The following is a 15,966-nucleotide window of genomic DNA, read 5'->3' as shown; positions in this document are numbered from 1 at the left end:
CTCAGGGGCAGCTAGGTGGCACAGTGGTTCAAACACCAGCTCTTGATTCAGGAGGACCTGAGTTCAAATGTGACCTCAGACACATGACTAGCTGTGTGACCCTGGGCAAGTCACTTAACCTTCATTGCCCCACCCCCCCAATAGCCATCCTGAAAGTCAGTTACCATTCTACAGCTGTAGAAGGTATAGGAGAGATTGGGATAAATAACATCTTTGTGGTATTTTAAGGTTTATAAGGTGATTTCCTCACAACTCTTCGAGCAAGGTGGTGTATACTGGCTCTCAGTCATGTCCTCAAAATTGTTTTGCTTGTTTTTGTAAAAAAAATAAATCCTTTAAAAGTCCAGAAAGAATCACAAATAAGAAGGACAGCCTTGAAAGTTACATGTTGAATTTATTATGTACTTAAAAAAAAGATATCCATAGGAGAATTTCATAGTTTCATCTGCAAACCTTTTTTTGCGGGGTGGGGGAGAGGGGCAGCTATGTATATGGAAATAATTTTTTTATTTGGTGTTTGTTAAATTCAGATAAGATATGTTTGAAAAAATAATAACCAAACCCTTTGTAGTAGTTTATTATTTAATCACTGTGGTAAAAATGATTATTTGACCTCTAGGTTCTGTATTACTTAGAGCTCACTGTAAAGAGCTTTTGATTTTTAAGAATGTCAGATATTAGAAAGAAATAATTTATTTGTATATTGCCTATGAGATGACTAAAGCCATGTTGCTACGCTTCAGTTTTTCAACTGGGAAATGTCTTGTTTTTAACTGAATAAAGGGATTTCAGGGGGGAATAGAGAATGCTGCTCCAAGGACAGATGTATACCTGACCCCATTCAGCACAATGTTACACATCAGCCCCACTGCTTTTCTCAGTTAACTACTATCATATGAACATCTAATAGTACCCTCACTGCTGTGTCTGGGTTAGCCAGTAAATATTGTGTGTGTGTGTGTGTGTGTGTGTGTGTGTGTGTGTGTACATGCACAGGTGTGTGCATGTGTGCACAGTGAACTCTGGTAGCACTGGGGTTAGGGTGGAGGGGAAGATAAAATCACAGACTGTTAGATTTGAAAGGGAAATCAGAGTCCAACCTCTACATTTTGGAGATGAGGAAACTGAGTGAATCCTAAAGATAGGAAGTAACTTGCCAGAGGTTGCCTTATTCAAAAGACAAAGAGGACAGACACCTTCCTGTTCCCAAGGAGTTTGTAATCTTGAAGAAGTTTACAGAGTAGTTTGTTTTTTGTTTTTGTTTTACCAATAGTATCATCTCTAATGTTTATTCCAATTGTTCTCCTTCCTTAAAGAAGCATCCCCTAGAGGAAACATAGCTCATGGGGACCTACTCCACATAAACTAGCAATTCTTAATAACTAGCAGTAAGTAGAGATTAGTTAGGGCAGCTAAGTGGTGCAATGGATAGAGTATCAGGCCTGGAGTCAGGAATACCTGAGTTCAAAAATGGCCTCAGACACTTCCTGGCTGCGTGACCCTGGTCAAGTCATTTACCCTCTGTTTTCCTCAGTCTCCTCATCTGTAAAATGAGGATTACAATAGCACTTGCCTCCCAGGGTTATTATAAGGATCAAATGAGAAAATGTAAAGTGCTTAGCAGAGAATCCGGAACATAGTAGGTGCTATATAAATTTTTTTTCCTGTTTAGCCCAACTCTTCATGACCCCATTTGGGGTTTTCTTGGCAAAGATACTGGAGTGGTTTGCTATTGCCTTCTCTACCCCATTTAGCAGATGAGAAAACTGAGACACACAGGATTAAGTGACTTGACCAAAGTCACACAGCTAGTAAGTGTCTGAGGTCAGATTTGAACCGAGGAAGAAGAGTCTTCCTGACTCCAGGCCAGGAAATTTATCCATTGTGCCACCTAGCAGGTCCATATAATTGTTAGCTAGTATTATTATCTTGCTCAGCAGCACCACGAAGATATGTGTAACTTGAACCCAAATGTTCTGAAGCGAGCTCTTTATCCATTAGTTCATGCTGCCTCTATACAAATATAAGTATATAGAGAATATATACAACATGAACACAAGATAGTTGTGCTACAGAGGGCCTTATTCACGGGACGGGGCGGGGGGAGGGGAGAGGAAACAGGAAAGGCAGTGTGAGTTGACAACTCTCAGTTAGAATAAATGGTAGGTAGATTTCACAAAATAATCACAAAACCCATTTTCAGATAAACTTCCTAATATCTAGCTGTTCGATTAATTATCTAAGAAAGGCATGATTACCAGTTGGAAAGTGAAAAATTCAATGAGATTCGTTACTCAGCCTCACATAGAATGAGAGAAAAAAACCATTTTGCTAGAATTCATCCTTTGAAGAAACAAGACAAAACAACCAAACTAAAATTGGTTTGCATACATGCAGGAGTAGCCAAAGAACACGAGATTTGATATGCTAGGGTATAACCAGACCTCTCTTATTTAGCATGCCAACCCTTTGTTATGACTACATTTAATAAAATCAGAGCACATTATAGCTGGAAGGAACATTGGATCATATAGTCCAACTTCCACCAATTGCAGTTGAGGAAACTGAATGAGGAGAAACAATGACTTACCTGAGGTCACATTATTTAAAACAAATGATCCATGTTGCATATAACTTCATTTTAGTCAATTACTCAATCAAGAGCATTTATTAAACCCACTGTTCGTGTGTCCATGGGCAAATATGTTCCTCAGTTTCCTCCTCTATAAAGTTAGGGGTTTGACTATGTGGCCTCTGAGGTCCCTTCTAACTTTAGCTCTATGATCATACATGTCAGGCATGTATTATACAAGCATTTCTTAAGGGCTTATTTGAGCAAGGTTCTGGGGAGACAAAGACATAAGTTCTTGTCTTCTGGTAGTCAACCTAACCTACTTCCCTTCCTGCCTGCCTCCTAGTATATACCAGCAGTGGCCTTATGGGGCTGAAGACCAAAGATACAGCAGTGGCCATGTAACATTGGAAGCCCAGAATTCAAGACACCCAGAAAAGGAGGTGCCAAACATGTGGCATCACTGCATTTGTAGGACTGTTAAAAGTCATTCTCAAAAATTATGGGATAAAAAATTAGTGGGCATTAATTGAATGGATAACTTGGAAGTCAGAGATAAACCATTTCTCAAACCAGTTTTAAAAATGAATATAATGAGACCAATCCATCTCTCATGACAGAAGGTCTACAGGAGAGAGATAATTCTTTTAGCATATAATATTAACGGCATCTTTTTATACTCCAATTCCTTAAATATGTTTGAGCTATCACATTTGTAAGTTTAAAACTCCTTAAATTTTTACAGAAATATAAGACTAAGTCCCCAAACAGTTGCTGATCTGCATTGGCAGACAGTTTCCTCACCATGACTTCTCTATGCAAATAAAATGATAGGTCCAGAAAAAACAATAGTGTTATCATTGTTATTATACCAATCAGTATAGATTGAAGTCATAGAAACTGATTAAAGCAAGTTATTCTGGCATGGCAGTTTTCCAGCCACATAGTCTAGTGGATAGAGTCCTGGGTCTACTTGGTAAAGTCCATGTCATGAAGACACGGGTTCAAATTGCACTTCTGACAGCTTTGTGACCACTAGCTTATCTCTTCATTTCTCTGTGCCTAGGACTTACTTGCTAAGTAATAGATGGTTTCCATCTTGAGGGAGCAGGGGTAAAGTCTCACATTTGTTTTGCCTTCCTAAGGAAATCACTGATCCTTCCTTTATTCAGCCAAAGCATTTGTATCAAATTTGTCTGCTTTTGACATTAGTTTTCACATTTGGGGTTGTTTTTTACATTTGTAATAAGTCTTGGATGACTATTTCATGATGGTTCCACATTGTTTCTCTTAATTAATGGAAACTAACAAGTTTGCATGAACTCTTTGCCCTTAGAAATGGTCCCAGCCCAAGAAAGGGAGTCAGGAAGCCTGGATTCTGGTCATGTCCCTGGAACTGATACTTGCAGCATGACCTTGGGCGAGTTACTTCTCCTCTCTCTGAGACCTATTTTCCTCCTTTATAAAAATGAGAAATTGAAAGGATATCAAATAAGATAATGTATGTAAAACCTTTTGCGAACCTTAAAGCTCTCTGGGTAAGTCCTTATTATCTCGAAGGCCCTTTGAGCTCAAAATTTTGAGTCCAGGAGAATCAGCAGCAGTGAATTGTAATATAGCAAGTAGGACAGAATTACAATGTAATACTTAAAACAAATTTCCATTCTTGGCCTCTTTGCCCTTCATTTCACAAATAGGGATGTGGTTTGTATTCCCCTGAAAGCATATCAATAGTGATGTTTAGAGATAGCATGGGGTTCAGTGTCTTTGTTCTGCTAGTGTGCAAAGGTACACCGTAACTGTAAAGAACCTTCCTTCTGGGACTGTCAGAATAAATCACATCTTTACCTTTGAAAGTCCATTAGTCCAGCTGTGGTGTGTTTTTAAAAATTCTCTGAGGAACTATGTTTTAACTCAGAATAAAACTTTAGTTCATTATGTAATCATGGGGTATTTTAAAGGATGGCTGTAAGCAGGCTGGAGCATGATACCAATGATCACTTGTGTGTATGAAGAAGCATAAAAGATCTCCCTGCATTGCAATAGAATGAATGGATATGGTGATGGGCTAGTCATGTAGGGAGAATGAAGGATGATGAATGGACTGATATCCAGAGTGCTATATCAATGCCTTCCCAAAACTAAAGGTCCTATGGGAAGGTCACTTTGGGGAGATCCCCCATGCATGATATATGGAAGGGTCATAGCATCATAAATCTAGAGCTGGGAGGGACCTCAGAGGCCATTTGTACAACCTCCTGATTTTGTAGATGAGAAAAACTAAGGTTAAACTGAGGTCACACATAGTAATTATCAGAGACTAGCTCTGAACTTAAATCCTCCTTGGCAGGAATTCTATGGAATGAAAAGGCCTGGCTAGATTGTGATCTGTTCTGTTAGAGGAAGTACCCATAATAATGAGATCATGAACCACTGAAGAACCCACCGAAATACTTTATGAGATTATTTAGGGAGATTTGAGAGAATAATAAAATATTATTATATTATTCTCTCTATAAGGTATAGCACATATATAGTTATACTATAATTTAATTTTACTTACATTTCTTATACTATATAGCATAACTACTATAAATGTAGTATTTATATGTGCTAGATTATATTGCTTGTATGTAGTATATATATAGTATAACCATTCTTTATGTGTATGTGCCTTCTTTAAAAATCTTAATTCAATCATTAAAACAGTCATTGTGGTTTAGCTGCTTAGCATGAGTTTATTACTTTAGGCTGCTAACACATTTTTGAGGTTATTAAAGTAACAGACTTATAAATTATGACTTTGTATAGCATGACACAGTAGGTAGAGAGCCGGCCTTGGAGTCAGAAGGAATAATAAAAAGCTCACATTTAGACAGTAGTTACTTTAAATTTTACTAAGCACTTTACCTTTATGACTTCACCTTGATTCTAACAAGCCTGTGCCATAGGGGGCATTATGTACAATTGACACATGAGAAAACTGAGGCTCAGACAGCCTGGGACTCAGAATCAACTCTGCCAATAAGTACTTTAGGCATGATTTTGACCCTGGTGGCAAATCACCTAAACTCTCAGTGACTCTGAGACTTAAAATTACTGAAAGGTTGCTGGTGGTCATTGGTGGAAGAAGTTATCACATGGGAAATTCCCTACAGGGAGGAAATCCCAAGTCTAGACCAAAAAATATGCATATACCATTGCTTAGGGCTTGATATAGGGGGTAGCTAGGTGGTGCAGTGGATAAAGCACCAGTCCTGGATTCAAGAGGACCTGAGTTCAAATCCGATATCACTTTACACTTACTAGCTGTATGACCCTGGGCAAGTCACTTTACCCTCACTGCCCTGCCAAAAAAAAAAAAAAGATCCTAATTCATCAATACCAGGAGATATATATATATATATATATGGATAAGGAGGGTTAAGTGACTTGTCCAGGGTCACACAGCTAGTAAGTGTCAAGTGTCTGAGGCTGGATTTGAACTCAGGTCCTGAATCCAGGGCCAGTGCCACTGTGCCATCTAGCTGCCCGAGTAATTATATATTTGAACAATAAAGAGATAGTATATACCCTGAGACTTTTTCTGAACTAAAAAAGATATATATTATCTTTGAAGCAAAGCTACAAGCTTATTATAGAAAACATCAAATGGCCCTCATCGATGTTGCTGTACTCAGGTGATGAGGAATTTATGTCAGCAACCTAAACCTTGTCCATTAATAGCAGAACTGAGTGTGGGGCTCATTAATGGAGAGCAGCACATGCCCTAAGTACAATTCAACCTTGATGATCATTGCAGGGATCCTTAGACCATTAACCCTCTACTCAGGCATATGCAGTTATCTCCTCAACCTTTTCTCCCTCGTCTCCTTTTTCTCAGTTAGTTCTAGTTGATCTATTTTTCTCCATGTGAGCATCTTCCTTTGCAAAGATTAGTGTAGCCAATCAGTGTATATTGTTTATTTATATCAGGGGCTCTTAACCTAAGGTCCATAGACCCCAAAGGATCCATGATTTAAAAAATAATAATAATTAACTGTATTTCAACAAAATTGCTTTACTTTGTAATCTGATGTACTTTATTTTATGCATTTAAGACCATTCATCTGACAAGAGATCCTTAGAATTCACCAGATGGCCAAGGGGGTCCATGACATAGAAAAGGTTAAGAACCCCTGATCTTAAGATTAAGCTTCTTTCTTTCTTTCTTTCTTTCTTTCTTTCTTTCTTTCTTTCTTTCTTTCTTTCTTTCTTTCTTTCTTTCTTTCTTTCTTTCTTTCTTTCTTTCTTTCTTTCTTTCTTTCTTTCTTTCTTTCTTCCTTCCTTCCTTCCTTCCTTCCTTCCTTCCTTCCTTCCTTCCTTCCTTCCTTCCTTCCTTTCTTTATTTGCGGGACAATTGGGGTTAAGTGACTTGCCCAGGGTCACACAGCTAGTAAGTGTAAAGTGTCTGAGGCCAGATTTGAACTCAGGTCCACCTGAATCTAGGGCCAGTGCTTTATCTACTGTGCCACCTAGCTGCCCCAAATAAGCTTCTTTATAAAGAGCAAGGGAAGACAATTACAACATATACTTTATCATTTGCCTTCAAGATATCACACATACATATACATATACCTTTGTTGGGACATCAACCGTCTCTACTGATATAAAGCAACAACTGTCCTGCTGTTTGTGGTCTTGCAAATTGCTTTAATATATTTCTGTTGAAAATCTCTTATGTGCCCAGTGGAGGCTGAAGTTCCCCTAAACCTGTCTTAACACTAAAATTCCCTTCCTCCTGTGATTTTGGGGGCTTATGATCCTAATTCCTTCTCTATACAATACCCAGTTCATACCTTTCAAGGAAACACTGACAGAAAGTGGAAAGACCACTGGCTTGAGAGCCATGGGACCTGGGTTCAAATCCTATCTTTGGAATGTACTACTTTTGTGACATTGAGTGATATTTGTGATATTATCTAACCTCTCTGGGTCCCAGTTTTCTCCTCTGTAAAATGAAAGGTTTGGACTAGATAATCTCTGAGGTTCTATTGAGCTCTAGATCTATTATCTTTTAGTCTTATGAACTACTTGTAGGTTCAAAAGACTACTCTAACACTGTGGCTCACCCTAAGTCCCATAATTAATAGGTAACAGAGTTTTGATTTGAACACAGGTTTACTGATTCCAAGTACAGTTCTCCTTCCACAATACTCTACTGTACTATCCTCCCTCCCCCATGATTGCTGAGTTTTTGCTAATAATTCCTTGCCTGTCGCTTTTGAAACTGGAGTGCTAAACCAAATAATAATAGTAAATCTGGGTCATTAAATCCTTAGTCCCCCTCCAGTTCATCGAGAAATATTCAGCAGATGTTGGCAGATTCCATCAATCGTATGAAAACCTATGGATTTCAACAGGTAAGAAAACTCTGAAAAGTCTTAAATCAAGAGGAAATTATTAATGCCTGTCTCTAAAATAATTTTTGCATATCAATATATTTGTCTCAAGTGAAATTGAAGCTAAAGGCAAAGTCTAAAAGTGGTTCCAAAAAGCAACATTCAACCTTATGAAACAAAATCCTACAATTGCCACATGGAAGAAACCCACTTAAAATGTAGAGACACACAGAGTAAAAATGAGGAATTAGAACAATATGTTTTATGCTTTACGAGACTCTCAGAAAGAAGAAGTTTTCAATCATAGTTTCAAATAATGCAACAATAAGAGTTGATGATGTTGAGAGTGATAAAGACATTAACTACAGTATGCATAAAGGCAATATAGCCATCGATATAACATCATTATCAAATGTATATGCTGGCTAAGAGGTATAGGAGATAGATTCAGAGTCAGATGAGTTTGGATGTTACCTTGGACAATTAATAGCTATGTGAGCCCAGACAAGCCACTTAACTTGTCTCAGTGTCTTCACTTGCAAAATGGGGAAGGGAAGGAAATAAGCATTTATCCATGCCTACTATGTGCCAGACACTGTACTAAGTGTTTTCCATGTCATCTCATTTTGTCTTCACAACCACCATTCAAGGTAGGTACTATCACTATAATACCCATTTCACAGTTTGAGAAATTAAGGCAAATCCTTGCCCAGGATCACATAGTGAGTAAATGTCTAAAGTTAGATTTGGACTTAAGTCTTCCTGACTCCAGGCCCAGTGCTCTTTAGCTGCAATAGCTAACTACTTCGAATGGAGATAATGATAATTTGTATTTTACAGGGTAGTTGTGACAATCAAATGAAATAATAGATTTAAAGCATGTTGTAAAGTCATGGGTGCTATAAGACACTATTATATATTACCAAATGGCATAACATCTAACTCTAAAAGGAAAGGATAAGTGATTTGCAAAATGACTGATAGTAATACAGTTAATTATAGGAGCTGGATAAATCCAAAAGAAAGATAAGCAAGAATGAAAATATAAGACTGAACAAATTGTTGTAAATGTTAAAGACTGATGGCAATTTCTGAAAGAAAATGTTGAATAATATACATATTTTTCAGCACCATGTGTTACATTTAACAATTAGTTTTGCATTAGGGCATAAAGAAATCTTGATGAATCATTCCAAAATAGAAATAATAAATATATCCTTTATGGGATATGATATAATGAAATACTAATCAATAAAAGAAATATGAACAAAAGATATAAATCTAAATGGAGACTAAATGATGACAGCCTGAATAATGAATGGTCAAAGAAAAAATCATCAAAGCAATAAATACAGTAGGGAATATTAAGAATGGAACATCATGGAAAACTATTAAAGTAGTCAGAGGAAAATATATATCTTTAAAAACATATTTACAAGAAAATGAGAGGATTGATGAGCTGATTTACATTTTTAAAAAATTGAAAATGACTGACCCCTAACTCCAATGACAAATGAAGAAATTTTTAGAACAAGGGAGACATCAACAAAATTGTGGGGGAAATACTATAAAATTGACAAACAAAACTAAGACCTGATGTTTTTAAAAGACTAAGAAAATGAACAAATCACAATTAAAATTATTTTTTTTAAAGAAATAAGAAGATCATCTTTCCAAAATTAAAAAAAATTAGGAAGGTGATTCACAACAGAGAGGAAATAGAGGATTATCATAAACTACTATATAAAATTATATGTCATAAAAGTGAAAACTCAGAGAAAATGGCTATTTGCCAACAAAAACATAAAATACTTAAGTTATTAAAACAATAAATAGATATCTTAACCCAATGTCAGCAGAAGAAATTGAGTAAGCTATAAATGAAATACCAAAAGGGAAGAAAGAAAAAACTGTGGTTATGAGAGATTTATGAGTGAATGCCATCAATCAATCATTTAAAGAACAGTTAATACAGATGCTGCAAATATTGTCATCAAAATTGAGAAAGAAGGCACTTTACCAAACTCCTTTGATGAATTAAATGGAGTTCTGATTCCCAAACCAAGGAGCAACAAAACAGAGAAAGAGATAATAGCCCAATTTCACTAGTGAATATCGATGCAAAAAAATTTAAATAAAATCATAGCAAAGAGACTACAGCAGTAAATATTGGGGGGAAAACAATGTGAAGATGATCCAACATAATGAAAATAACATAATTCATCATATTAAAAAGCTATGTGATTATAGAGCACTCATTTATGTCAAAAATCTTAAAAATCATAGGCACAGAAGGGCCCTTTAACATCATCGAAAGCGTGTGTGTGTGTGTGTGTGTGTGTGTGTGTGTGTGTGTGTGTGTGTGTGTAGCCAAGAATTAGCATTATTTATTAGCCTTAGAGAAGTACTGGAATCTTTCCTAGTTCAAATAAGAATAAAGCAAGGTTTCCACCTTAGTCAGTTTTTAGAACTGAAAAAGTTGTAAAAATGCTAGGTATAGCAAGAAGCAAAAAGAAAATGAATGAATGAAAAAGCATTTATTATTAAGTATTTCACATGTGCCAAGTACTGTGAATAAAAATATGAGCAAACATAGTCCCTGCCCTTGAGGACCTTATATTCTCATAGGAAGAGTTAGGAAATTACATTAGGAAATGATGGCCACAAAGGAACATTTTGGTTTCTTATCAAGGAACAATGGCAAAGTTAATTTGATCATGTTTTCACAACAGGAGGTATGGAGCAGGTTTGGAAAAAGTACATAGATGGCAGTAAGGAAGTTGGAAAGGTGTAAAAGATGACAGAAAGCATGGAGTGAGAAATTATCGACATAGACATCAGCAAAGAGAAGACCAATGAATTCCAATTTGCAGACAGCATGATTAATTACATAGGAAAAACTCATAGAATAGCAGAGAAATTAATTGAGATGATCAATAGCTTCAATGAAATATCTGGATATAAAATAAATCCTGCCAAAATCATCAGCATTTCTCTTTAGTACTAACAGAAATTCCTTTCAAAATATGTAGATTGCATAAAATATCTGAGTTAAAATATTAAGACCAACTCAAAAAAATGTAACTATGAATCGCTGCTTCAATAATTGAAGTTACTTACTGCTCTAGTTGAGTCATGCTAATATAATTTTTTGTTGTTCTTTTTTTTTTAGTGAGGCAATTGGGGTTAAGTGACTTGCCCAGGGTCACACAGCTAGTAAGTGTTAAGTGTCTGAGGCCAGATTTGAACCCAGGTACTCCTGACTCCAGGGCTGGTGTCTATCCACTGCGCCACCTAGCTGCCCTGGCTAATATAATTTTTAAAAAGGTGGCACTCTCTAAATTAATAGGCACCTTTAGGCTGGATGTCAGGTAAAAATTCCTAAAAATCAAAACTGTTCTCAAGAAGAGGTGAATTCTTTCTCTGTGGTGATCTTCAAGTAGACCCTGGATGCCCATTTGTCAGATTATGTTATATATGGGATTCCATTCATATTGGGTTGGACTACATGACCACCAACATCCCCTCCAGCTCTCAAATTCTGTATTTCTATGATAAAGAGATTTAATATTGTACCAATCAAACTATCAAAGGGATAATTTATAAATCTAGACAAAATAATTACAAAATTCATTTGGAGGAATAAGAGGGTTAGATCTTAAGGGAAATAAGGAAAATTAAAGTAGGAATTAGGTGGAAATAGCATTTCCAGACATCAAACTGTATTATAAAGTAGTAATCAATAAAAATATTACCTACCGGTTAAAAACATAGGAAATTAGGTCAGTGAGTAGACTACACCAGATAAGCAAGACTTAGAATCAATCTCATGTAGTAGACCACTATTCAATAAACCCAAGACTATAAACTACAAGGCAACTTGGAAAACATTTTGACAAAAATTAGATTTAAGCCAGCATCTTGCAACATTTATCACAATAACCTTTAAATGGATTTGTAACTTAAATATAGAAGGTCACATAATAAAACAATTTAGAGACTGAAAAGGAATACATTGTACAACCTTTTTTTTTGGGGGGGGAACAAAATCTTAGTCAAATAAAGAATAGAGGAGATTACTAAAGACAAAAGTAGACTGAGAATGATAAATTAAAAAGCATTTGCATGAACAAAATTAATGATGCTAGACTAAGAAAAGAAACTTTGGAGTAGGAAAAATTTGTATCCAATATCATTGAAAGAAGCCTGATTTCAAGTCATATAGAGAATTAACATAAATCCATAAAGCCCTAAGAGCCAATAGGTAAGAAAGTAGACAACGGATATGAACAGTTTTCAAAAGAAGAATTATAAACTAAAGATTACCATGTGAAAACATGTTCTAAAACACTAATCATAACAGAGGTACAAATGAGAAAAACTATAGAGTTCTACCTCATATCCTGCAATTTGGCAAAGATGACAAAAAATTGGAATAGCCAATATTGGAGGGGCTATGGGAAGACAGACTCACTAACATAATGTTGGGTTGGTCTTGAAGTAGATCAGCCATTCTGGATCTCATTATATAATTATACAAAAACAAATATACATACACACAGCCCCATTAACCTCTTTCTGTGCTCTAACCTGAGCCCATACCCCATAGAGGGGGAAAACAAAGAAAACGGTCATATATGTGTTTGTATATACACACATACACTCTCTATATATATATACACTCATGTGTCTATATGTATACATACAGATCTACACATATGAGACTATTCATAGCAGTACTTTTTGTGGTAGCAAAGAATTGGAAGCAAAGAGGGTGCCCTTCAGTAGGGAACTTGCTGAACAAACTGTGACATATGAATGTAATACAACTATTATGCAGTAAAAAGTGATGAATAAATAGAACCAAAAGAACAATTTCTACAACAGTCACCATGACAATGAAAAGGAACCTGGACTCTGAGCAACTGGAAAATCAGTGCAAGTCCTGGAGAACAGAATGAAACAGCTCCCTCCTCACAGGATGAAGGTGGGAGAATGAGGAGGGCAGAATGTTGTCTACATTTTAGATATGATGACCATAGCAAGTGTTTTTGCTTAATTGTTTTTTTTTGTCACAAATGAGATTTCAATTTGGTGTGGTGAGAAGGAACAGTTCAAAAAATGACTGGCATAAAACAAAAGAGTAGAGATCATTCTATTTATTATATTTGCATACCCAGTGTCTAGCACAGAGTCTGGAAGAAAGTAGGGATTTAACAGATGCTTATGGAAGGGCAAAATTTATTTTTATAATTTATATAGATGTACATATATACATACATATGCATACATGTATGTATGTATATTTACATCTACATATGGAGATATATATAGATAGATAGATAGATAGATATGAGAATAGATCTAGATATGAATGAACAGGAGCCAATACCCAATAGAAAAAGGGTCAAATGATGTGAACAATTTTCAAAAGAAGAATTGTAAACTAAAAAAAAATGAAAAAAAAATTATCTGAATTACTATTATCAAGAGAAATGCAAATTAAAATGGATGAGGTAATGACCTCACACCCATGAAACTAGTAAAGATAATAGAAAGAGAAAAAGTTATTGTTGGAGGAAATTTGAAAAGATCGCCACACTAATACACTGTTATTGAAACTGTGACTTTATTAGACCATTGATAGGGGCAGGGATTGGAAGTATGTGAGAAAAATTCTTAAACCCATCATTGCCTTGATCTGCTACTGGGTAGGACCATAAGAAGGTCAAAGACAGAAACAAAGGTTCAATACATAATAAATATTTATAGCCTTACTTTTTTGTGATTAAAAATGCAAAGTGGCTGCCTATTGTTTAAGGAAGGGCTAAACAATTTGTGGTAGGTGAGTATAATCAGTAATTTTTTTTTTAATGTGGAAAGACATGTATGAAATGAGGAACAGTAAAGTCTGCAGAACCAGGAAAGAGGACTATAATATAATATAAATTAAAGGAAGCCAAACTAAGTAATTGTATTCACCAATCCCATTTCCAAAGAACAGATAATAAAAGCCTTCCTCTCTAGAGGTGGGGTACTATGTTTTCAGATGAAGCATACAGTCACCGTACTGGCTGGTTTTGTTTAACTATTTTTCTTTGTAGCAAGGGAGGACTAATGAATGGGGAGAGGTGGAGAGGCTATATCTGGAAATAACTGTGCTTAAAGAAAATTTTTAAAAACATCAATAAAACTTAATTAAAAGGAAAAAAAGATGGAGAAAGATCTCTAGCATGCTGATTAAGATGATCTGTAGAAGGATATGGGCTGGAACCCAGGGGGATGAGAAGGTGTGGTTGGTTTGTGATTCACCCTTGTGTTAAAGTCTAGATCATCATTCAGGGTAGAACTAGCTTTTAGATGCTGCAAATGTTCTGTGAAAAAGTTAACAATTTAGAAATAGGCAGTTTTATGGCTCTATATAATGTCTATAATCAGGATTACAAAGAAGTTTGGTAGAATATCAACATATCCATATTAAATTAACTTGTATTCAGTAGCAAATATTTATACCAGCATGCATCACTCACCATATAAAATAAATGTCATCCATTAAAGACATTTAACAACATATTAAACACTCTCACTGGTTTGCCCTATCCTACAGCAGGACAGTTCTTGGAAAAAAATGAACCCTTATGCTAGCATGTGGATACAGGATTGGGAAAGGGTAAGAATTAGCATTGCAATGGGAAACATATGTTCTGTTTTCTGATTCCTAGAGGTGCTTAAGCAAGTTTATTCAATAGACTCACCATTTGTTACTTAAACCTTGTTTTAGAATTTATACACAGATTTTCCCCCTCACTCCTTTTACTTCTAGCTCACACACTCCCTCAAGCACTGAATGTTAAGTATGAACTTTCTTAAGCACGATTTACCTCATTTGGTTAAAGCAAGTGAAGGCCAAGATCATGGCTTCACCAACCCTGTATACCTTCATTAACATTGCACTGCTCACATGCTGCACCCTAATTGCCACCATCTCCCAAGAAGTAAAGAGCAAATGAATGCATTGGTACAAATCATCACTGGTTGAATAGCCTATTCAAGGGCAGGATTCCTTCCTAAAAGTAATTCATAGTTCTCTCTGTCAGGGTCTTCCAGTTGTGCATAGTTAATGCACTACAGCAGGCTGAGCCTCCAAGTTTGAGATGGCCATGCCCTGCAGACCCAGTAATTGGTTCCTGCTCCAATAGGAAAAGAATAAAAAGCTTCCCTTCTGAAACAGATGCTGTCCCAGTTTCTGGGTCTCTTGTCTGGGTGCATTATGACTGTTTTTGCTGTTCTGATTGCTTTAGCCAACTGTCCAGCCTAACTCATGGTTTCATGTGTGATTCCTGATTTCTTCCTGCTGCCTTGTCTTGGTCTTATTTCTCCATCTTGACTGCCAGGTCCTGTGTGCTCCCTAGATTTGGACTATTTCTTTCATCCGCTCATTATTCCCAACCTTCACCTTGGTTTCTGTTCCTGGCTTATAGCCCTGTATCCTGAAGACATTACTTTAAATGGATTGATAAGATATTCTTAAAAAAGAAGGCACTTGTTATCCATGTAGGAAACATAAAGATAAATTATTGAAGATGGTGCTCAAAATCCATTTTCTAGAAGAATTAAAATGACTAAGTACTGTAGTTCTTTAAAGCCAACACCATAGTCAAAACCAAATCTCATCTATTCTTTATCTGTGAAGCTCATTTTATGTTATTTATAATTCACTAAGAAAAGTAAGACACAAAGAGAATCTTTTTAAGAAATCTCTAGAGCACATGAATCAATTAGGATCTATCTGACAATTGATGACATCTGTCTTTAGCTTGTCAAATAATCACATCCAAACTATGACCCTGTCCACAGAAGTTTTCATGTGCCATCCATACTACCCTGGCTGTTAGCCAAGTAATTATGGGATAGTTCTTACATTTTCAGATAGCAAATTATTATTAATTTTATCATCTATTTAGCTTCCTTTGCTTTTGTGAGATGGTTTTGAGTTCCACAAATCTTTGATCA

General features: G+C 36.0%; 1 protein-coding gene across 1 annotated transcript in view; it reads left to right on the top strand.

Annotated features, from left to right (window-relative positions):
• SH2D4A (SH2 domain containing 4A) overlaps positions 1-15,966 on the top strand; it is a 99,802-nt gene that overhangs the window by 42,541 nt on the left and 41,295 nt on the right. Inside the window, exon 4 of the mRNA XM_043989243.1 lies at positions 7,894-7,974. Coding sequence (XP_043845178.1) covers positions 7,894-7,974 — 81 coding nt within the window. The remainder of the gene's footprint in view (positions 1-7,893; positions 7,975-15,966) is intronic.

Source organism: Dromiciops gliroides, chromosome 2 (assembly GCF_019393635.1).
Source record: "Dromiciops gliroides isolate mDroGli1 chromosome 2, mDroGli1.pri, whole genome shotgun sequence".
Lineage (NCBI taxonomy): Eukaryota > Metazoa > Chordata > Mammalia > Microbiotheria > Microbiotheriidae > Dromiciops > Dromiciops gliroides.
The sequence above is the reverse complement of the archived record's forward strand: the minus strand, read 5'-3'. Positions and strand labels throughout refer to the sequence as shown.